Genomic DNA, 23,391 nt, shown 5'->3' with positions numbered 1-23,391 from the left:
TGCTGGAAGGAGAAAATGTCAGCAATGGAATGTTAAGAGTGTAGCTTCTGAAAAACAAAATATTTTGGTTTCTCTGTTTGGGCTATGTGTGCAAGCAGTGGTTCTTGAAATAGCAAACAAGCAGTCTAGAGGGGACAATAGCCAGATAATGGAATCATTTCTGCATGGTCGCTAAGAAAATGATGAATGAGTGAAAGCCAGTGTTCCCTGTAATAGGGATTCCCAGATGTTGTTTTCTACAACTCCCATAATCCCCATTGCAACTAGAGATTATGGGAGTTGTAGTCAATAACATCTGGGAATCCCTGTTACAGATTTACTATTGCAATGCGTTCTACGTGGGACTGCCTTTGTACGTAGTTCGGAAACTTCAATTAGTTCAGAATGTGGCAGCCAGATTGGTCTCTGGGGTAACCCGGAGAGACCACATTACGCCTATTTTGAAACAATTGAACTGGATGCCGATATGTTTCCGGGCAAAATACAAAGTGCTGGTTATTACCTTTAAAGCCCTGAATGGCTTAGGCCCAAGTTACCTTAGAGAGCGCCTTCTTCTGCATGATCCCACCACACATTAAAGTCATCCGAGGAGGTTCGTCTCCAGTTACCACCAGCTCATCTGGTGGCAACTCAGAGGTGGGCCTTCTCTATAGCTGCTCCGGGGCTGTGGAATGCACTCCCTGCGGAAATCCGCAATTTGAATTCTCTATTAGCCTTCAGGAGAGCCCTTAAAACGTATTTGTTTGGCCTGGCTTTCCAGGGTTTTTAAATCTGTTTTAATATTCTAACTTGATTTTGGGGCTTTTAATCACTGTAATTGTTTAATTGTTTTAAAATGTTTTTAAATTGTTAATTGTTGTTATATTGTTTTTAATTTGTTTTAGCTCTTTACTGTTTTAGTGGTTTGTTTTAATCGTAAACTGCCCTGAGCCATTTTTGGAAGGGTGGTATATCAATCAATCAATCACTCAATCAAATAAACAAACAAACAATAAACAAACAGTGGCCACAAGGAATTAGGTGGATCACCAAACTGTCACATGACCTCAAAGGAATGGAAACCCACATCAACTCAGACAAGTTAAGGAGAATACTAAAGCAAGAAGCGCTCAACCTGTCCTTGTGCTATCCATGTACTTCCTGAGATACATGTGTCAGGTCTTCTGCATGGTTGCTAAGAAGGTCCTGAATCTGCTGACAGACAGTGCAAACAAAGATCCTGGCCAGGATATCACCATGCATTCAAGTTCATTACTGCTTTGCACCAGTGGTCACAATGAGAGAAGGCTGAGACAGAGCTTTTTATCTTCTGTACCAAATTTTCTAATTGTCCTACTCCAGCTAATGGCAAGATCTGGCAAAAATTCAGGACAAAATGAGAGTTCTTCTAAAAGCTCACACAGAAGTCTGGAATTAATCTACTGGAGATTTTAAGTACACTTTGATGATAGGATGTTCTGTTGCTAGAACGGGAGATGAAGAGGCAGCAGGCGGAATGCCAGGGGGGAAAAGAGGATGGTGGCAAGGAAGGCCAAGAATGTGAGGAATGAAGGAACACTAGACCCAGGAGGCAGCTTATTTCTTCATTAGAGAAAGTGAGGAAAGAATAAAGTGAACTGAAAAGGAGAAACCTAAAGAGAAGAGGGATGGACGAGGCAGGCAGCTGAAGAAATGGAATGTGTTATAAAATGGCAAAGACTATGGAGGGATAAAAGGAAGTCTGAAAGAGGGGAGTGTAGATGACGAAGGAGGCAAGAGTCAGGGACTAAGGGAAATTGAGGCTGGTAAAGAGGAACCGGAAATGAAAATGAGGCTAAGGAAAGAAAGGCTGGTAGAAAGGGATATGAAGGGAGATGAAATTGTATAGAACAATGTGCAAAACATATGACGAGAAAGTGTTGTGTTGGAATGAAATATAAACAATGATGATTCTGAGCACAGAAAAGCTGGGCAGAGACTGGAAATGGACAGACAGAAGGAGCCTGATAGGGAAGGAAAAATTGGCAAAGAAAATGGGATGGAGGGAAGATGGCTGGACTAGGACAAGCCTGTGGTGAGGCACATATGGAAAGCATTAGGCTGCGTCAGTGTGAGGACAGATGCATGGGGTGAAGACAGATGTACATTCTAAGTGTGGTGGAAGTGGTTTGGAACATCCATGCTCTGCCCTGAAAACAAATGTCTAAGAATGCAGCAAAGGTGTCAGTCATTTCCACTAGTCTTCCCCTTAGATGACCAAAACCTCCGGAATTTATCTCATTTCTTTCAAACGGGTCATTCTAGAAAAGATTCAAGAGCTCATTCTGAAGGTAAAACATGATGTGACACTAAATGTGTAACTGTTGCTTGCAGTTTATTATTTTCTTGTTTAAAAATAGCTATCGCCACAGAGAGGCCTGATCAGGGCTGCAGCACATGGGGAGGGTGTGCTTTCCCATGCGCTGCAATCCTGATTTAAAATGTTGCTAAAATGAAGCTTCAGTTGACACCCGGAGCTCATAGCAGCTCTGAGGACAGCATTTTTGTTGTAGGGGTGGTGGCAGTGGAATTTTTGTAAGCAAGCAGCATAAAAAGAAAAACAGCCTCTCCCCACATGACACAGTACTGATCCTGATTGCCCCCACCCTATGGCTACTATTTTTAAAATAGAAAAAGAATGCAAAAGAGTAATATTGCACTTACCATTGTATCTGGTTTAACCCTGACCTTTTACTTCTCTTACAAGTCATACTAGGGCTCTCTGCTAATGTAGCCCTTCTGCAGGCTCCCTGTCAGCCAAAACACAAGCTGCTGGTATACCTCAAAATGTTCCCAAACAATAAAACTGTTGAAGTGGAGGGATGAGCAATTAAATTCTGAAAAGCAGTATGATGGATGCAAGGGGAGTACAAGGTCTATGTGGTTTTTGGAAAAATCCTCACATAGGGCCTAGAGACAGGAGAGATGGTATGTTGTGGAGGGGGTTGGGAAGCCAGAGGACTGTGGGATGAAGAGAAAATGAGGCAGTTGAATTTTGCAGATCACCTGGTTATTTTAGATGAAATATTTGATTTCAGGCCTCCAGTAGGCTATAGTTACTGGAGCTTTAGAAACTATACAGTTGTACAGACTTGATTATATGTTCTGATAACCTGAGTAATACAAGGGTATGCTTCTATAGTGTTTTAGTGACAAAATGCAGTTTTAAAACAAGCAATATGTGGTGCTATGTAAACCATGAGCATCTATACATACACATGCTTTACCTGCAGTAATCATTGACTTGAAGCAGGATTTCTGGTCTATACGTGGCCAGATAATGTATTTTGCCTTTGGTCTCTTGTGCCGCAGAGTTAAGAAACATAAGGTCAAACTCATGCCAGTTGCCATGGGGACCACAAAGCAGCTATTTGCTGTCCTGACACCTGCAAATAAAAGGCAAAACAGAAGTGAACACTAAACACTTTTAATCATTGTGGACATCCAAAAAGGAACACACACTTAGTTCGGCACTTACCAGCAAGTTTGATAATGTCCAAGACTATTGAATTAGTAAGTTTGTTCAAGAGACTAGAGCCTGCAGCTTTTGGCTGGACAGCAGAAATATCACCTGACCTTCCAATCCCATGTATCAACCTGGAAACAAAATAGAAAATTGGGGGACAAAAAAACACAAATTAACATAAAAACAAACAATACAACATACATAGATATCATGTTGTATGAAACACAGTAGTGGTAAATATGGTAGGTGATTTCATATTAGTGCAATGTTCTGAGGTTTATTGCATACAATTCATTGGACTGGATTTTGTTAGCTAAGTCTTGCTACAGAGCTGTGTTTCAAACAACATCTCCTCAGCCCACACACACACACGAATGTAGCCATCAGCCATATATATGGCTAATAAGTCTCCTGTTTTTGCTGACTGCTTGGGACTGCAAGCACAGAAGAACTACTGAGCATCTGACAGGCTGATACATGGCTGGAGAACACTGTGTTTGGCTTAGTGCATTGTCTTTCGTTGCAAGGCCCAGGAGCTAATGGTAGCTTCAATCGACTTTAGTGTGGCTCGCTGGCTGAATATTATTTATTAGGCTGAATATTTTGCATAGTCAGCTGGCACCACACACAAGTGACTGTTTGCAGTATTGCACTTTGGCCAGGACCAGTGGAGCTCCTTTCAGGGAAATGGAGCCTCTCAAGCTCAGCACCATCTTGGAAGGCATTCATGGAGTGCACAAAAGTATAGTTCTGCCCAGCGCCTTCCTCATTGAGCTCTGTAGGGAAAGTGCTGGGAAAGACTCACTTCCCAGTGCTCCATGTGTTTTTTCCAAGATGATGCTGGGCCTTCTCTTAAAGGCTACTCTCCACGCTGGGAAAAATGAAGCACTGTGCAGAGGTCAGTATGGTGAGAAATGGCTCTCACATTGATTTTTTTTTTTTTAAACCCAAGTGGCCCCTGCTTAAAAAATAGTTGATATCATTGGCTTAGTTGATCTTGGACTACACAGGCACAGCAAAGAAGATCACTGAATCTGATCTTATGCTTTGCCATGTGCAAGCAGCAGAGCAAAACCGTGCTCTTGACAATTGCCTCATCCGCCTGTCCCAGCTCCTTTTCCTGCACCAAAGCAGCAGCCATGCATTAGCATTACCTGTTCAGAGAAGAAAATCCTACGTGTAAACACTAAGCAAGTGAGTTTGGAGGAAAAATTATGGTGATGGTTACAGAGCCACTCCTGGATCCTGCATCCCTGTCTAAGGTTTGCAAAGTGGACCTTTGAATTTCTAGCACCAATACAGCGTTGCAAAAATACTGGTTGCTTAACCCAAGGCTTTTCTCCACTTGGTTTAGGCAACAAACATAGAAGTGTCTAGGCTTTTCATCCTCATCTTCAGTGTTCTGGTGGCTACGGCAGTTCTGCAACACCAAGAGTCCAGGACAGGATCTCAACATATTTCAAACACTGAGACTCCTTTCCGCAAAACAGAGGACACAGGGGAAGCATCTGATCTTGATTCATTTCATGTGAGGCTTTTGCAGAACAGTGCAGATCTCTTGCACTTTCTGCCTTCAACAAAGCTCTACATGAAGGAAGGCTCTTCTCTGGCACACAGAGCACTTGGGGGAGGAAAAGAGAGGATTAAGTGGCAACCACATATAATGCCTGGCTAGTAAGCCAATCCAAAACATGTGGGTCTCTGTGTCAAACAATTGCATTCAATTGTTCTAATGCTTTAAGAACTAGAATTCCAGTAAATACTTTGCTGACAGGACAGCTGGAACAACAGTCAGTCAAATACATACTCTTTGGAACAGCAAAATAAGCACATACTTAAATTGCAGTAGATATATTATATTCATATCCAAAATATAAAATAGACCAATCAAGTGCCAGATGATTCAGGTCTTCAGATTATTAGAAACAAAGCTTGCCCATAAACTCTGTGTCATTTGGATAAAATCAATTTAAATGGGATTTTCTTTGTTAGCAGCAATCAATCTGTCATAAGGGTCATTTAAGAAAGCAACTCCCTAGAGATGTCTATATCAGGCGGTATAGAAATATGATGAATACATAAATAAATAATTTCAAATCTGCATGTAACTGGTGTTTAGTTTTTTGTTTGTTTTAAATACTGATGCAAAAGAGGAAATTGTGATTAGTGTACCAATGATTGTTAAATGCCCTACACTAAAACCAATTCACTTGAAATGGGAAAGAAAAATACAGATTTATTTATTTATTCACCCCAAAACTCAATTTCACTAATACTTGTTAAAATGCAGCAAGGATTTTTAGCATGCGAAGAAATGGGTTGTACGTTCTTAAAAGTGCAAAAAGCTCCTTATACCTCACATCAGGAATGCAATATCGGAGAAGAAGACTTGTATGAGATTACAGTTAGTCTTTTTAGAACTCATGTAGCAGCTGTTATTCCCTGATCCAGGCAACTGAAGTGCAGGAGAAGATATGCAGAGCTCTGCCTCTGTCTGCAGTACTTCTCACCCGTGAAGAGGGAGCAGAGAATAGGTGCCTAGGCCGAATGCCCACACACCTCTCACCTGTTGATCAGCAACAATGCTGATCATCCATTAGGAAATGCATGCATGGTGAATACCACACATATATCCCAAGGGCTAGCTGTGTTTCCCACCTGATTCAGAACTCTTGCCTTGGAGACACGGCAGATTTGAATACAAAAACTGGTTTCTGTTCATGGAGGTAAGGGTGTAAGTTTTTTCTTTGCTACTGGTTGAAAAAGTGTCTGAAAATCATGTCACTTTAACATGAGATTCTCTCTGAAATCCAAACTATACCAGTTCTAAACTTATTGCAATTATGTTTTTATCTGCTTGCAACATCAGGATAGCCCTGTTCAGACATCTTGCAATTGTGTAGTGTCCATGATGCTTCCTGAATGCCCTGCTTCTGTTGTGATACACTGTGCATACCTGCCAATATGTCCCTATTTTCCCATTCAGGTGTTGGCAGGTATGTACACCATATGAAGACAGCATTTGTGTGAAGAGGCAAACACTGTATGCACTCAGGGAGAGAATCTTCCCTGCTTTTCATAAACCAGAGGAGGCTCTCTCCTACAGGCACATCATTTGCCTTTTCAGACAAAAGGGTTCTCATGGTGAGTCGGGGTGTAGACTTATGTCTGCAGGGGAGCAGGGCTTGCAGGGAACATTTAACTGCGGGCACTGTACATGGTTCCAGAATGACCAAACAAAGCTTAAGACGGTATAGTTTGAAAGAGTAATGGTGATGCAAATGACACACTTCCCAATCCTAAACGTTTATTTTCTAGCAGAGCAAGTGTTAGGAATGATCAATAAAACAGATTAAAGGGCCATTCTTCTGGCTGAAGTGACATGGATACTGTTTATTTCACTGGTTTTAAAAACTTAAATGTAGGTCTACATAATTCATGACCTCTATAATAAAAAAAAACCAAGCAGCCTGAAAAAGCAGAATGTACCTGTAATGCCGACGGGCCACTAGCCCCGATGCCACTCTTCCTTCCCTCTCACCCACGCCACAATTGCCCAAAAAGTTGTTGCTATCCATAATTGCAAGTTCATGAAGAAAAAGTTCGATAGTGCTCTCATCCCATCCATCTTCGGGACATTTGCCCTTCAGGGGAAAAAATACAATTAAATATAATTCAGTTAATGGATATTTGGTTGTGTTTTGTTCATGTTCTTTAGATGACTCGAGCCAGAGAGGAGAGGAGAGGAGAGCTGGTCTTGTGGTAGCAAGCATGACTTGTCCCCATCGCTAAGCAGGGTCTGCCCTGGTTGCATATGAATGGGAGACTTGATGTGTGAGCACTGCAAGATATTCCCCTCAGGGGATGAAGCTGCTCTGGGAAAAGCAGAAGGTTTCAAGTTCCCTCCCTGGCTTCTCCAAGATAGGGCTGAGAGAGATTCCTGCCTGCAACCTTGGAGAAGCCACTGCCAGTCTGTGAAGACAATACTGAGCTAGATAGACCAATGGTCTGACTCAGTATATGGCAGTTTCCTATGTTCCTATGTTCCAGAATAAGGAAAAGCTTAAGTGTAACTTACTCTAAAGCACTCAGGTTTTCAGCTGGGAAATGTGCTTATCCTTGTTTTGTTGAACTTTAAAATAACACACCACCACATACATACATACATACACACACACAACCCATAATAAAAACTATTTTTATCAGGATAATGCGGGAGGGAAACTTGCAAACACAAAAGGAAGAGCACTTAAGGGAGGAGGGAGCATACAGAATCCGCTTCATGTTTCCAATCTTCAAATTATGGGTGAGACTGGAGCACTGGTTCACTCACCGTGAAGGCTTCTTCTTGCTGCTGCATCCAAGGACGTCTCAGTGTGGGTTATGCTTCTCCACGTGGCTCAAAGGCAGGACTATGCAAATTAAGTTGAAGCCTTTAAAAGCCAGCGGAGCATGACCCCACCCAGTTCTTTTAGGCCAAGAGGCGAAGAATACCTCAAAGCTAAACACTGACCAGTAAACATAGAACAAATGGAACCGCAAACCATGACAAAAAATAAACCCCCGAGTGTCAGCAACAAATGGCGGACAGTTAGAAAAAAATATCTTCCAAAGGTGTAGATAAAAGGAGGCGTGGATGCTGAAGGGAGGGTCGAGACATCCTTGGATGCAGCAGCAAGAAGCAGCCTTCATTGTGAGTGAACCGATGCTCCATTCTCTGCTGCTACAATCCAATGATGTCTCAGTGTGGGGACATACCACAGACCTCAGCCCCAACTAGGGAGGGAGCACCCCTGCCTCCTCCAGAGGAAGCACCAGCTGGAGAACTCGCCTCCCAAAAGCCACTTGGGCAGAGGTGAAAGAATCCAACTCCTATTGTCTGGTGAACGTAGAAGGCGCCCTCCAGGTAACTGCTCTACAAATATTCCAGACAGGAGTGTTAGTAGAAAAAACAGCCGAGGTCGCTTCAGCCCTGGTAGAATGAGCAAACACTTTAGTGGGAGTCCTAAGGTACTGGGATTCATAAGCCAGTGCTAGGCAAGCCCTTAACCACCAAGCTACAGTGGCAGGGAAAATGGCCTGACACGTCGTTTGCGGTAAAGAGGAAACAGAACGTGAGTCTGTAGTACGAATATGTTTTATGCACGTCTTTAGACATCTACGGACGGCCAACCTGCGCCAGGCCTATTCCACCGGGTGTACCAGCTTTTGGCAAAGCAAGGGCAAAACCACATTTTGCAACATGTGAAAAGGTGAGGCCACCATTGGGCAAAAAAAGGAGGCCGGAATTAGCCCAACAGAGACCACAGAAAAAATGCACAAGTTCTTATGTACCAACAGGGTGCGGAGCTCTGACATCCTGCGGGCCGACATGACCGCTATGAAGAAGGCAAGCTCTAAAGATAGGAGACATAGTAGAATAGACTTCACTGGTTTGAAAGGGGAACCCTAGAGATCCTGAAGGACTGTATGCCACTGCCAGGTAGGAAGATGGTGCCCACTAGGAAGAGAGCAGATTTGCCCCTCTGAGGAAACACTAAGTGAAGAAGCTGTTGCAGAGAGTGTTTGGAAACCCCTGAGATGAGTCCCACCAGGGAGGCAGTCTGACATTTTAACGTGTTTGCAGAGGGACCCCAGTTCGTCCTGGAGGAATTGGAGGAAGTGCCTCATGGTAGCCAATCCCTTGGGGACTGCATGCTTGGTAGACCATCTTAGGAAGGCCTTCCAGGTATGTTGGTAAATCCTACTTGTTGAAGGACATCTGGAGGCTAACACTGTGTCAAACAACTTGGATGAACAGCTGTGCCGTTTTAGGAGGCACAGTTCAGTCTCCAAGAAGCTATCTTTGCCCGGACTAGATCTGGATGACACTCTGAGCCCTGATGAAGAAGGGCTCCATGACTGGTAGCATCAGGCGTTTTGCTGTGGCCAGGTTGGTAAGTTCTGACAAACCAGGGTCTTGGATGACTTGCGCCTTGAGTTTTACTCTCCGAAGGACTCGGGCAAAGAGCAGGGTCAGCGGAAAGGTGAACAGGAGACCCTCTGGCCAGTGAGCTGAGAGTGCATCCATTGCCTCTACCTGAAGGCAGGGGAACCTTGATGAAACACACTGTAGTTTCGCATTGGCTGGAATCACAAAAAGGTCCACAGACAGATGGCCGAACTGTGTCATGATAAGGTGGAAGGTCTTCGGGTTCATTTCCCATTCCCCTGTGAGAAGTTCCTTCCGACTGAGCCAATCTGCCACCACGTTCAAGTCTTCCCTGTACATGATGGGCTGCCATGGATGTCACATGCTGCTAGGCCCCTTGGAACAGAAGGACCATTTTCACCTGCGGGGATCCTGACCTGGTCTCCACTGGTGATTCATGTGCGCCTTTGCTGTGGTGTTGTCTGTGCATATCAACACGTGTTGATGGACTGGGGTGCCTAGAGTGCCATCAAGATTGCTCAGAGCTCCAGACAGTTGATACTGTGCTGCTTTTCATCTTTTGACCACTTTCCTTGAGCTGACTCACAGAGGCAGTGAGTGCCCCACCCGTACTTGCTGGCGTCTGCGGCAATGATGATCCAGGGTGGATCCAGGAACTCCTTTCCCACCAAGAGGTATGGAATAATTGTCCCCCAGTGCAGGGACCAAAGTACCAGAGGGGTCAGGGTGACCCATCTGCTGGATTTTACTACAATTTCCAGATGGAATGGTAACCACTGCAGGGGCCTCAGATGAAAGCGTGCCCATGGCACTGCCTCCATGGCTTCTACCATCAGCCCCAGGATTCTGGAAAGGAAGAGCAACGGAAGGGATCTCCGTACTAGGGCCTGTCTCACTTCGTCCTCCAGAGTGAGCCTGCGCTCTGCGGGTAGGAATAGTTTGTCCAATTGTATGTCTATCAGAATGCCCAGATGGAGCAGTTGGTGAGATGGGTTGAGCTGCTTGTTTATCTGTTGACCGAGAAGCTGTGATCCTGGACCACCTGAAGAGTGCTTTGTAGGTCCCTGTCTGAAGTGAAGGAGATTTTAGAAACAATGAATGCAGATACGCAAATATCCCTACACCCAGGAGGCGGAGATGTGCTACCAATGGTGACCAGATCATTGTAAATATGTGAGATGCTGAAGAGAGACCAAGAGGGATCACCTTTTATTGGCAATGCGCACCTACGTAAAGGAAGCGCAGTAGGTGGCGACTGTCCTGATGTATTGGGATAGCCAGTAAGCCTCTTTAGGTCCATGGCGGTTAGACAGTCAAGATGTTGGAGGGCCCCCGCAATGGAACTTAGGGTCTCCAGGCGGAATTTGCACTTTTTGTACGTAACAGTTGAGAATTTTAAATCCAACACCGCCCGTAGGGAGCCATCTTTTGGGGCGATCACGAAAATGCTGGAGTAGATGCCTGTACCCTGTTGAACTGTTTGGGCATTCTCTATGGTCCCTATTGACAAGAGATGCTGAATTGCACCTCTGAGACCGTCATGTTTTAAGAGGAGGCAGGAGGTTGGAGTGGGCGGGAAGCATTGAGGGGGATTTGTGTCCCACTGTTATGGAGTAGCCCACCACGATGGAGGTGAGTACCCAGAGGACGGAGGCGGTGCACTCCCTGGAATGCAAGTGTGTGGAGAGGCGGCCACCCAAGAGCACACACCCCAGCGTCAGAATTGCTGCTTAGCCGGGGTGGGTGGGTGTGTTCACTGAAAGCTGCTCTGTTGCCAAAGCCCTGTCTGGAAGGCCTTGATATGTTCTAGGAGGAGTGCTGTGACCTATAACCTCAATCCTTACCACCAAGAAGGAAGGGGGGAGCTAAAAAAGGGCTGAAAACAGTCTCCTCCACTGTGTGTGCTCCAGTTTACATGTCAAAGAGGTCATAGCTTTTTTATCTTTTGACTCTATGAGGATTTCTTTTAAGGCCTCATCCCCAAACAATTTTCCCCCATTGAAGGGTATCACTGGAGGTAGCGTCAACCTGCCAATATTTCAACCATAAATTACAGTGGCCCACTACTGAAGCCATTGCTGCCTGTGATGCAAGGCAAATAAAGTCAAGAGTGAAAGCCGAGATAAAGGCCTGAGCCTCATGTAATTTTATGAGTGATTGCCGCATGTGAGTGGCACCAGAGTTTGGTTCTTGTATTAAGCCATCTAGCCAGATGAGGGGTGCCCTGGCTACCATAAAGGCAGCTGCGGAAGCTCTCATCGCTAAGGCAGCCAAATCATGAGTGCACCTCATGGCCTCTTCAAGGCGTTTATCAGTGGGTACTTTTAGGATGGGTTCCCCATCCCGGGGGGGGGGGGTGATCTACTGGGGTGGGGGGGAATAGAATTTGTTAGCTATTGCTGAGTTCTTTCTATCGGAGGTGGGACATTTTCATTCTACCTTTGCTGCCTACACACACACACACACACACACACACAACTTTGGAATTGGAAGGGCCATATTATTCGCCCTTGGGCTAGAAAACACCAGCACACTTTTACTTGGTGGCTGGGATTCCAGAGACGTGGGTGGATCGAGCCCTAAAGTATGTATAGACTTATTCATCAGTAGGGCAAAGTCCAAATAGCGGAAACATCTATATGAAGCCTCTGAACCTTCTGGTTCTTAACCATCAGACCACTCCCCTTATTTTCTGTCTGAGTGTTCAGGGTCTGGCACACCAGAGGGGTCCCCGGGCCCTCTGGGAAATCCTTCATTGGGAAGGGCTCCTTACCCAAGGGGATAAGAGATCCCGAAGTAGATGGAGACTTAGCTAGAGGGTTGTGAGGGGTCCTGCTGCAGTGGGGCCCTCTGGTACCCTGGGGGTGGGCCTCCTAGGGTCAGGCAAGTCAGGGCCCGAGAGTTCAGAAGAGTGTACACTTTTCCCTTTTGCTAAGATCTAGACTTCCCTTTTTTAGATTACTTAAACCTTGGGGGGGGCACTTTTTTGGAGTGCCTTTTTAGAGGCAGGGCTCCCTGAGGTGGAGGATGAAGAACGTGAGGAAGAAGATGGTCCCCTTCTAACTCACTTTTTAATTGGTCATAACATTCAAAAGAGTGTGCCAGCATAGCTACAAACCAAGAACGCCAACTAAAAAGAATAAATGGAAATAGGTGAGAGAGAAACAAGGAAGCAATTGGAGAAAAACTGAGAGAGAACTGCCTGGAACCAAATGCAGGACTAAAAGAACTGGGTGACTCTTAAAGTCTTCAACTTAATTTGCATAGTCCTGCCTTCGAGCCATGTGGTGAAGCATACACTGAGACATCCTTGGATTGCAGCAGCAGAGAAGTCTCAGGTGACCTTTTAATCTTTAAAGCCCTAAATAGCTAGGGACCAGGTTACCTGAGAGAGTGCCTTGCCACATATGTCCTGGCCTTAAGATCTTATTTGGAGGCCTGCTTCGAGTGCCTCTGCCAAAGAGCTCCGGTGGGTGGCTACTAGGGAGAAGGAGTTTTCTGTGGTTGCACTCTGTTTATGGTACAGCCTCTCCAGTGAGGTTCGTCTGGCATCATCACTTTGTTTTAGATGCCAGGTAAAGACCTTTCTATTCACTCAGGCCTTGTACATTTGATTTTTAAAACTGACTTTAAAGAAGTTTTTACATTTTTTTTGGTATTGTATTTTTTGTATGCGTGTGTGTTGTGTGTTTTTACTCGATGTTTTAATGGTGTATTGTGAACTACCCAGAGAACAATTTTTTATGGGGTGGCTAAGTAAGTTTATTAATTATTATTATTAGTATTAATTATTATTTAATAATAATAATAATAATAATAATAATAAATTATTAAGTGAGCCAGAGACTGCAATCTAGCAAGGCAAATAGTGTGGGTATGAACACCTGGATAGTTGTTAGCACTAAATTACATACCATCCATGAGTTTAAAAAGCAGTTTAGATAAAAAAGCTTAAAGTATTTTTCTCATAATAAATTTATGTATGCCTACCAAGTGAATTCAGTGGGATTTCCCATATATGTTTATTCATTGGTTGCACACTAAACTGGTAGTTAGAGTAAACAGAAGCTTGACTGTTCTAGTGAAAAAGGAGACAATATTGTTTCTTGACTTTCCTCCTACAGAGCTTGATAGAACTGTTTAGGTATTGCACAGCCTGGCATATTAAAAAGCATCTTTACATATCATTAGCATCAAGCAACAAATGTGCCTTTTCAAGAAACAGGTTTTTCTCTTTTGTTGTATGGGATCTGGATGTCTTCTCTCAAAGAAACACTTGTGCTAAGATACCTAATTTCTCCAGCTCTCAAACCATTACATGTTGCTTCTAGAAAAATGTGATTCCTTCCCCCAGCAGGTGGCATACTGAAATTTAGCATGGTGTGCAACATGTGATTGGGCAGGTGTCACAGGCAACTGTTGGACTGCAGCTGTGGCATCATTGAAGATAATAATAATAATAATAATAATTTGATTTTTATACCGCCCTTCCAAAAATGGCTCAGGGCGGTTTACACAGAGAAATAACAAACAAATCACAGATCACAGTTCTCCTTTCCTTAAGACTATGCCATGAGACCAATGTTTCTCAAACTTTTCAGAACTGAGACATACTTTTTTCTGAATAAAATGAAGCACATTAAAAAGACATTTTTACATTTTTAGACTGTATGACACACCACCTCTCCAGGCAGATTTAGGTGAGACCCTGTGCTTAGTTTCATTTTTTGAATTCCCCCTAGACCCAGCCCCCTTGGTTTAGCCCATATAAAGTAAGGTAACTTGTTTTTGTATATTCCTACTCATCAGTTTCCTCTATCTGCAGACATCCTCACCTTGGAATGTTAACTCCCAGATCCTCTGCACCAAAACACACACACCATCCATCACCTCCTCCTAAGGAAAGACTCTTGTCTTGAATAATTCTCATGCAGCAGTTCAGCACCACTGAGCAGCAGCTGGAGATCTTTTGAAGCTCAGGAGACCCATGCCACACTACATGACTGGCTGGATTCATAGTAAATCTATCACTGCCCCCATGTGCTTCTGTATGAGTCACTGTTCTGGGTGTGCTGCCTCCAAGAAAGTACAGAGAAGGTACTTTCTATCAGCTTTGGCTGATACACCAGCTGCATCCATTTCTTGAGATAAATGATCTGAGAACTGTAGTGCATATGGTCTTAACGTCCAAACTGAATTACTGTGCTCTATGTGGGGCTGCCTCTGTATGTAGTCTAGAAACTACAGTTGGTGCAAAATGTTGCAGCCAGGTTGGTCTCTGGGTCAGATATACTAAAAGAACTGCACTGGTTCTATATATATTTCTGGGCAAAATACAAGATGTTGCTTATAACCTACAAAACTCTAAACAGCACAGCTCCAGTGTATTTAAGAGAATGCCTTCTTTATTTATTTATTTATTTATTTATTTATTTATTTGATTGATATACCGCCCTTCCAAAATGGCTCAGGGCGGTTTACAATTAAAACAAACCACTAAAACAATAAAAAGCTAAAACAAATTAAAAACAATATAACAATTAACAATTTAAAAACATTTAAAAATAACAATTAAACAATTACAGTGATTAAAAGCCCCACCACCTACTGAGATCATCTGGAGAGGTTTGTCTGCAGTTGCCACTGGCTCATTTGGTGGCTACTCAGGGATGGGTCTTCTCCGTTGCTGCCTCAAGGCTGTGGAATGCACTCCCCGTTGAACTAAGAGCCTCCCCATTTCTGACAACTTTTTAAAAGGCACTTTAGACACATTGGTTCACTTAGGCTTTTTTTATTAGATTTACATATTTTAACATTGTTTTAAATTTTAAATTGTTTTAAATAATTCTGCTGCGTCCAACACCTTATTCAGGACCTCAGCAGAATTACCCATATTGCAAGGTAGAGCAATAAATCATGAAGAGATGCAGTGGGGCAGCCTCTTCTTTAAGCAACTACTTGAGTCTCAGTGAGTGTTATAAGTTATTCCGCTACTTAAAGGCACGTTAGCGTCATGCATGAAGTCACAATGTGCTGTCGGAAACCTCCCATACCCGCTTCCGACAGCACAGAGAACAGATGGCCTCGAGGCTTGAAATCGCGGGAGGTGTGGCTTGAGATGGGGCGGGGCTCCAAAAATGGTACCCGCCCCTCCAAGCTTCCCTCCGAGCCCGTCGGAAAGACTCCAGCCCCGTTATTACCTGTTCCAGCAGCGCCCGCAAACGGAGCTCGTGCGCGCGGCGTCCTTGCGACCCTTGCCGGACATAGGACGCGTTCACCAGCCTCTCGCTGGCCTCGAAGTTCTCCGCATTCATGGCGGAGGCACAAATGACAACTAGCGAGCGAACTTCTGCGGCTGCGCACGCGAGGACTCCCGACACCTGCACGGCCTCGTCTCTCACGCCGGCGAAGCTCCACCTTCAGACGAGTTGCGAGAGCTGCCGTAGAGGAACGGCGGTATAGCAGGAACCGGGACGGTTAGCGCCCTCTGTAGGATAGGAGGCAGAAGGAAAGGCATGTGCTTTGCCTTAGATGACGTAGCTTCGTAGAATTCTTTTCGTTCCGCTTTTTATGTATATTTTCTTGGAGAAAAAGTCCTTTGAACAGTAGAACCAAGTCACGACGTCATGAGAAAACATTCACATTTCACAGAACTCTTCCTCAGGGTGAATATTAAATTAAAAAAACAGGGGAAGCGGGGCGAAGAGAAAAATAGGTAATTGATAAAGGGCATGGTGGAATTTGCAATATGTGACAACGTTCAGATAGTGATTCAGGAAGTTCTTTACATAATACTGTGTCTAGTGCAAAAGATCTCGGGTTGTGTTAAAGCCATGAGAACAAATTAATGGCTACACTCCCTTTTAAAAATACAACAGCCAGAAGTTCTTCAGATTTGACTAGTACTAATTTGAATACATAAGTTCCAAGTTAAAAACAAACATGGTAGCCCTTATGGTAGCAAAATTGGAGATTAGTTTTAGATTAACTTGGTGGGACTTCAAAATAAAAACCTGGAAGCCTTCAGTTAGGTGAGCCACAGACACACTTTTCAAGCATTTTCTCTCTCTCTCTAGTCCCAAGAGAGCACATAGTCTTTTACAGAATGAAAAACGAAATTCTTTATACGTCTCAAGATTTTAAGGCTCCTTTTAACATTGCAAAAACATACATATAAACTGAGAGCTGGCAGCCTTCTGTGGGCTATGGGCTGCTATTGAATAAGTATATCTACAGAATGAACAAATGTTTATTTCTCTTTCTAATCTGTATATGTGCAATCATTTGTAACACTCTTGTGTGATTGTATTGAATCTGGTTGAATTCCAAGACTGCTTTTTAGCGAGTTCATTTATTAACTCCTGCGAACTGGAGTAAAAGGGCAGCACCGTTAAAGTGATGGCTCTCATATTTAGCAGGTGGAAAGCAACTGTCCCTCTTCCATTCAGCATAGCGTCTCCCCAGTAGTGGTTGATGGTGTGTGTCTTATGTTTTAGATTGTGAGCCCTTTTAGGACAGGAAGCCATGCATTCTTTTTTGTAAACTACTTTAAGGAGTTAAAGCCCCCTTGTTTATCTGCCCCTCCATTCTTGCCTACAACCGTGGATAATGAGACCTTGAGATAATGGGAATTGAGGGGTTAGGTTCCTGGAGGTGGGTGCGGGGAAGAAGGCTAAAAATGGCTTTAAAGGCAGAAATAAGAGAAAGTGCTATAACATGCTCTCCAGCTGTACAGCAATGCCCCCTCTATTCCAATTCTGTCAATTTTCTGAAAAAAATCATGGATGGGGTTTTTTTTTTAAAAAAAGAAAGAGCCCCTAAATAGTGACCAGAAATGACCTCAGAGGTCATCTCTGGCCACCCAGGAACCACGGATAGGTGAATTATTACTATTTTTCAAACTATGTTTAATGAGGTTGGATCTACTTTGCTCGACTGCAGATATGCGAAACCGTGAGTGTCAGTACCGCAGATAACAAGGGCCACCTTTGTATATTTTAATAATCATAATACTCAGTGCTCAATTTCAGTGCAAACTAAGCATGCTACAACTCAGGTCCTCCCATTATGAGGGGTCTGGATACAAAAAATGACTAAATTCCAAATTTTATATAATGTTCATTTAAAGGTATTTCTAATGCAAATAGACTATGATTTTGTTAGAATATCATTTTTGTTCCATCTTTGCCAAATAAAAATAAAGTTTTCTTATTTCTATTTTTGTTTTTGTTTTTATTAGAATAATTGTTTGTGTAATGCTATGGAGCCTTGAAAACTTGACAGAGTTAAGGTCCTGATAGTACTTGACTGGTAATTCTTTTTTAAAAAGAAAGAAATTTTGGCAGCTGAGGCTAAGCATAATGAAAATGGGAGGGTGTAAAAAGGAAACTGGTAAAAAATGAAATAATTTGTAGGATATGTTGTATTTATTGTAAAGCTGACTGAGGTGGACTGAAGTCCAGAGAAGAATAGGGATATCCAATATAGTGCGGAGTTACAGTTTTCTATGCTTAGGATGAATGAATTCATCTACTTATTTAATCAATCTATCCAGTCCCAGTGTGAAATCTCAATAGAATGACAATGTAGTAGCATGGAATTGAAGTGACCAGGCTTAAAAAAAAAATGGTGTGGAAATATTATATTTAAAAGATTATTGAGCATCCTCAGGGAATCTCCATCTTTTCATCTTTGTAGTTTGATGCAAACTCCCCCCCCCCCGCATTAGCTATAGTTTTGAGTGATCTGACATTTATTTTTACATAGAAATTAAAGACATTTTGCCTTGATTTGATATTTTAAAATACTACTGTATATATCAAAGAGTTCTAGACTTAAAATATCACAAGAGGGCGCCAACCTACAACTAAAAAACACACAAACACAAACCCTCCCCCACATTCATATGTTTCCTTTGGTAATTCTCCTATTGCCACTTTGGAGCATAATGGAAGGTAAATGAACTAACAGATCAAGGGACAAGTGAAACTCCTTAGCCTGAAATCCATTTGAAATCAAATACGTTATATAAGAACACATATGATTAACAATCTACTAATAAGTAGTGACTTCAAGTCATTGATTATATATCAATAGAAATTAAGTCAAATGTTGGATTCCGGGCTTCCAAAAATGTGTGTGTTAGATCCCATGGGCTCAAATAACTGAAAATGCAAAGGCAAAGAAATAGTAGTTGGAAAGGACAATGTGAGACTGAATTATGATATATCATTTGAAACTTCAAGTACAGCTGAGCCTGGGTAGAGGTAATAAAAATTAGTTAAAGATGGATAGTGTTCTTGGAAAGGATTTCCAATTGGATTTCAACAGTATTATTAACATTATTTTTTCTTAAGGGACATGGACATAATATTATGCAAAAGTACTTGCCGCATTGTATGTTCTATCCAGAAAGGCCTTTACAAGACCTAAGTTCCAAGCCATACCTTCAGCTTGACAGTAAATTCTCTAAAATCCCTCTTGACTAGCACAGTTATATGTGTGGTCAAGGAGAGGTCTAATATATTGGTTGCTCATTCCTTGTCCCCTATATAAAGCTTCCAAAGAGAGACTTCTTTGTGAATTTGGACTTCCAAAAACCTTTTGACAAAGTTCCCCACCAAAGGCTCTTGAGTAAACTTAGCAGTCATGGGATAAGGGGACAGGTTCATGTGTGGATCAGTAACTGGTTGAAGGACAAGAAACATAGGGTAGGAATAAATGGGCAGTTCTCTAAATGGAGGGAAGTAAGAAGTAAGGTCCCCGAGAGATCTGTATAGGGATCAGTGCTCTAACATTTTCATAAATGATTTAGAAGTAACCAGAGAAGTGGCCAAATTTGCAGATGATACTATTTAGGATAGTGAAATCCAAAACAGATTATGAGGAGCTCCAAAAAGATCTCTCCAAATGAGGAATGGGTGACAAAATGGCAAATGCGGTTCAATGTAAGCAAGTGTAAAGTGATGCACATTGGGGCAAAAAAACCCAACTTCACATATATACTGATGGGATCTGAGCTGTTGGTGACTGACCAAGAGAAAGGTCTTGGGGCTCATTGAAAGAATCAAGTCAGTGTGCAGCGGCGATTAAAAAAGGCAAATTCCATGCTACGGAATATTAAGAATGGGACTGAAAATAAAAATGCTAATACTATAATGTCCTTATACAAATCGATGGGGCAGCTACATTTGGAGTACAGGTGGACCTCGATATTTTTTTGGGTTCCATTCCCGGCTGCAGCTGTGGATATGGAAACCGTGAATATTGAGACTTTGGGGCTATGAGGTTGCGGGGGTTAGGTTCCCGGTTGGCCAAAAATCTGATTTTCAGGGGGGAACTTGGGCAGGGGGACGAAGGCGTTGCTTCTCCCCCCGAGTCATGCTGTGTCCTGGAATGCCTCCAAATCAGCCAAAAATCAGTGGGAAATTACCAATTTCCCCCTTTTAAAAACTTAAACGGAGCTATTTTGTGGCTCTGATGAACAAAATGCTGGTGGCTGGAAATGAACTCTGTGGTAATTTCCAGCCACCCCTGGCCTGCGGATATGCGAAGTCGATATGTTTTTTTCTCTCCCCCCGCCCTCCCATGTATGCTGAGCTTGGCTTTTGTCTTTTATCTGGCTTTTGTCTTTTATCTGGCTACGGATACATGAATCCGCGGGTACCAAGGTTCTCCTGTACTGTGTAGAGCTCTGGTCACTGTACCTTAAGAACAATATTGTAGAACTGGAAAAGGTGCAACCAAGATGATCAGGGCCCTGGAGCACTTTTCTCATGAGGCAAGGCTACAGCATCTGGGGCTCTTTAGTTTGCAAAAGAGGTGACTAAAGGGAGACATGATCAAGGTGAAAAAAATCATGCACAGTGCAGAGAGTGGACAGAAATAAATTGTTCTCCCTCTTTCGCAACACTAGAACCAGGGATCATCCCATGAAACGGAACGGCGGGAAATTTAGGACTGACAAGAAGAATTACACAAAAGGGGCTTAGACAAATTCATAGAGGACAAGTCTGTCAATGGCTAAAGGCCACCTCCAGCCTTAGAGGCATGATACCTCTGAATACCAGTTGCATGGGAGCAACAGCAAGAGAGAGGGCACGCCCTCACCTCTTGCCTGTGAGCGTCCCAGAGACATCTGGTAGGCCACTGTATGAAACAGGATGCTGGGCTAGATAGGCCTTGGGCCTGATCCAGCAGGGTTGTTCTTATGAATTCTTCTTGTTAATTCTGGAATATCAGATTTCGGAAAAGAAAGAAAAAAGTTTGTTTCCTTGTTTTGAATGCATTGACAGCATTCAAAATCAGACACAAATATATGTAGCCTCATGTAGCTGCCTATGATTATAATCTTGCTTTCTTTTGCCTTGATTGTATCATTTTATCTGCCACAAAGATAGTTGCTGTATACCTATTTATAACTTGTTTTGTGGTGAACTGTGTCTTTAAGTAAATACACATGAACTGAACTTAAGTAGTGAGTTATAGTTCACAAAAATTCTGGGTTTAACTTTCATATAATGCCTAACTCAAAAATTATTTTTCTTCAGTTATGGATTGCCTTCCATAATTGAACAAAACAGAAAATTATCCTAAAGCACAACTGGTAATATTTCTAATTATAAAAGTGATATGCAGTTTAATTGCTTCGCTAGGAAAGATTAATTACTTAGTGCTTTATGGACTTATTAGAATGTATATTTGTAGTGCAATCCTATCCTTGTTTACTCTGTAGTGAGTCACACTGAATTCAATGGAACTTTAATCCAATTTTAGAATTGTAGCCCCCAACAGAACAATCCTGTGTACTGTCATGCTGGTGTATAGTGGGTTTTAAAAAAAAATTCCCCTGGATATTTTCTACACCTGGCTTTTAGCCCGCATCTCCTCTGGATTGGAAGTGGGCACATTCACATACTGGCAGATTTACCTGAATTCCCTGCAAGCTATCGGGAAGCACTTCATAAATGATTCAGATTTTTCACTGATTGTTAGAGTGCAACTTGGTTTATATCTGGGGTTAAAAAAAATCCACTTTTTGCATCATGTTTTTTGGATAGTGTTGAGTTTGTAGTAAAGCCTCGCAGAAAACTCATGGTAAAGCCTACGGATGTGCTCGTAAACAGCAACTGCCAGTTCAAAGGTGCGCATGCACACCAGGAACTTCCAGGTACTTCTGGTCTGTGATTCACTGGGGCAGCAAAGAGGTATGCTGCCGCCCCACGGGACCATTTTTTAGGACAGCACTGGCAGGGGAAACGGGGTGGGGGAGGGGAAGAGCAGCCTCCCCAGTCCTTAAAGTAAACCCCCCCTTTTTAGAACCGGCTGAACCGCTGGACTTTCAAACCAGTTCAGAATTCTATGAAGGGCCTCTGAACCGGTTCCATGCACATCCCTAGTAAAGCCTGCTGTGTGGAGAACTTCCTGTGCATTTTTCTCCAGTATCTCCAGCTTTCACCTTGTTCCTTAGTATGTGTCCAAAACTTCAAGGCTATAGCAGAGGTTGCTGAAAGAATGAGGAAGAGGCTTGGAGAAAGCAGGCTGGGGTGTTAATTGCTTGGGTATGCTTGTGAGGGCAAAGTGCTTGTAGGTCTTGTTGGTTAAGTAATTTGACTGTTTTCTAGACAGACTAGGATTGGAGACATTGCCAATGCTTGCCCACATGACATGTTCTTATGGGTTGCTTTAAATATTATCATATGCAGAATATGTTAAAAAATCTGACATCACTGTGAGCTAACTGGTTTAGTCAACTGAAATTTAAAATGCTTTGTGCGTGCAAATGAGTAAGTGTTGTTGAAGTATCTGTATGATCGCTGGCAAAAACAAAAAATATCAGCGCGTATACACACACACACTTTAGACTTGGGCTGATTAAAATCACATTGACAGTTATTTGTGGCACTTTGTTTTCAGAAACTATCCCCAAATTTAAGATATGTTAAAGTCTGTAGGGCTATACTCTAAAGTAGTTAACTTTTTGATTGATTGATTAAGTGCCGACTCTTGGCGACCATAGATTCTCTCCAGGATGATCTGTCTTCAGCTTGGCCTTTAAGGTATCTCAGTGGTGCATTGATTGCTGTCGTAATAGTCAAAAGTCATCCCCATGTACTCCTGGAAGGATGCACAAATAGATATACGGTGAAGAGCAAACATCTTCTTGCTGAAAGAACTAGAATGGGGAAGGAGAAGGGGCAGCATTCTCTAAGGGTCTTTGTAACTTAGAGTGGGAGTACTGTGTGAAGTGCTTGTGGAGTATCTGTGTGACTGGAACAAGTGCATGTGTGAATGTATGTGTTAAGAAGTTATTGTGTGAAGCGTCTGTAAAGATTTAGGCCTAAATGGAGAGATCTTTATGGCTTGTAAACTGAAATTAGTCTACATCCAGCACTTTACATATTATTATTTTCCCTCTCATACAACACTAGAACCAGGGGTCACTCCATGAAATTGATTGCCAGGAGGTCTAGGACCAACAAACGGAAGTACTTTTTCACACAACGCGTGATCCACTTGTGGAACTCTCTGCCACAGGATGTGGTGACAGCCAACATCCTGGATGGCTTTAAAAGGGGTTTGGATGGAGGAGAGGGTTTCATGGAGGAGAGGTCTATCAATGGCTACCAGTTGGAGGGCTGTGGGCCACTTCAAGCCTCAAAGGCAGGATGCCCCTGAGTACCAGTTGCAGGGAAGTAATGGCAGGAGAGAGGACATGCCCTCAACTCCTGCCTGTGGCTTCCAGCAGCATCTGGTAGGCCACTGTGTGAAACAGGATGCTGGACTAGATGGGCCTTGCGCCTGATCCAGCAGGGCTGTTCTTATGTTCTTATTGATGAGTTATTCAAGGGAAGTTACTTTATAGGAAAGAAAGATCAACAAGAGTTAGAAGAATGGGGGGCACTGGGGCAAGTGTCTGCTGCCTTGTGTGGTGGCACAAACAGGTTAGCAAGATAAAGGAGGAGTTGGGTAAATT

General features: G+C 42.9%; 1 protein-coding gene across 1 annotated transcript in view; it reads right to left on the bottom strand.

Annotated features, from left to right (window-relative positions):
• The window catches only part of SEPSECS (Sep (O-phosphoserine) tRNA:Sec (selenocysteine) tRNA synthase), a 48,262-nt gene extending 32,416 nt beyond the window's left edge, over positions 1–15,846 (bottom strand). Inside the window, exons 1-4 of the mRNA XM_053258119.1 lie at positions 15,617–15,846; positions 6,974–7,128; positions 3,497–3,615; positions 3,246–3,404 (exon numbers count right to left, since the gene is read on the bottom strand). Of these exons, the coding sequence (XP_053114094.1) occupies positions 3,246–3,404; positions 3,497–3,615; positions 6,974–7,128; positions 15,617–15,730 (547 nt within the window). The 5' untranslated portion in view covers positions 15,731–15,846. The remainder of the gene's footprint in view (positions 1–3,245; positions 3,405–3,496; positions 3,616–6,973; positions 7,129–15,616) is intronic.
• Positions 15,847–23,391: the final 7,545 nt, after the last annotated feature.

Source organism: Hemicordylus capensis, chromosome 5, assembly GCF_027244095.1.
Source record: "Hemicordylus capensis ecotype Gifberg chromosome 5, rHemCap1.1.pri, whole genome shotgun sequence".
NCBI classification, from domain to species: domain Eukaryota; kingdom Metazoa; phylum Chordata; class Lepidosauria; order Squamata; family Cordylidae; genus Hemicordylus; species Hemicordylus capensis.
This window is presented reverse-complemented; position numbering and strand designations above follow the sequence as displayed.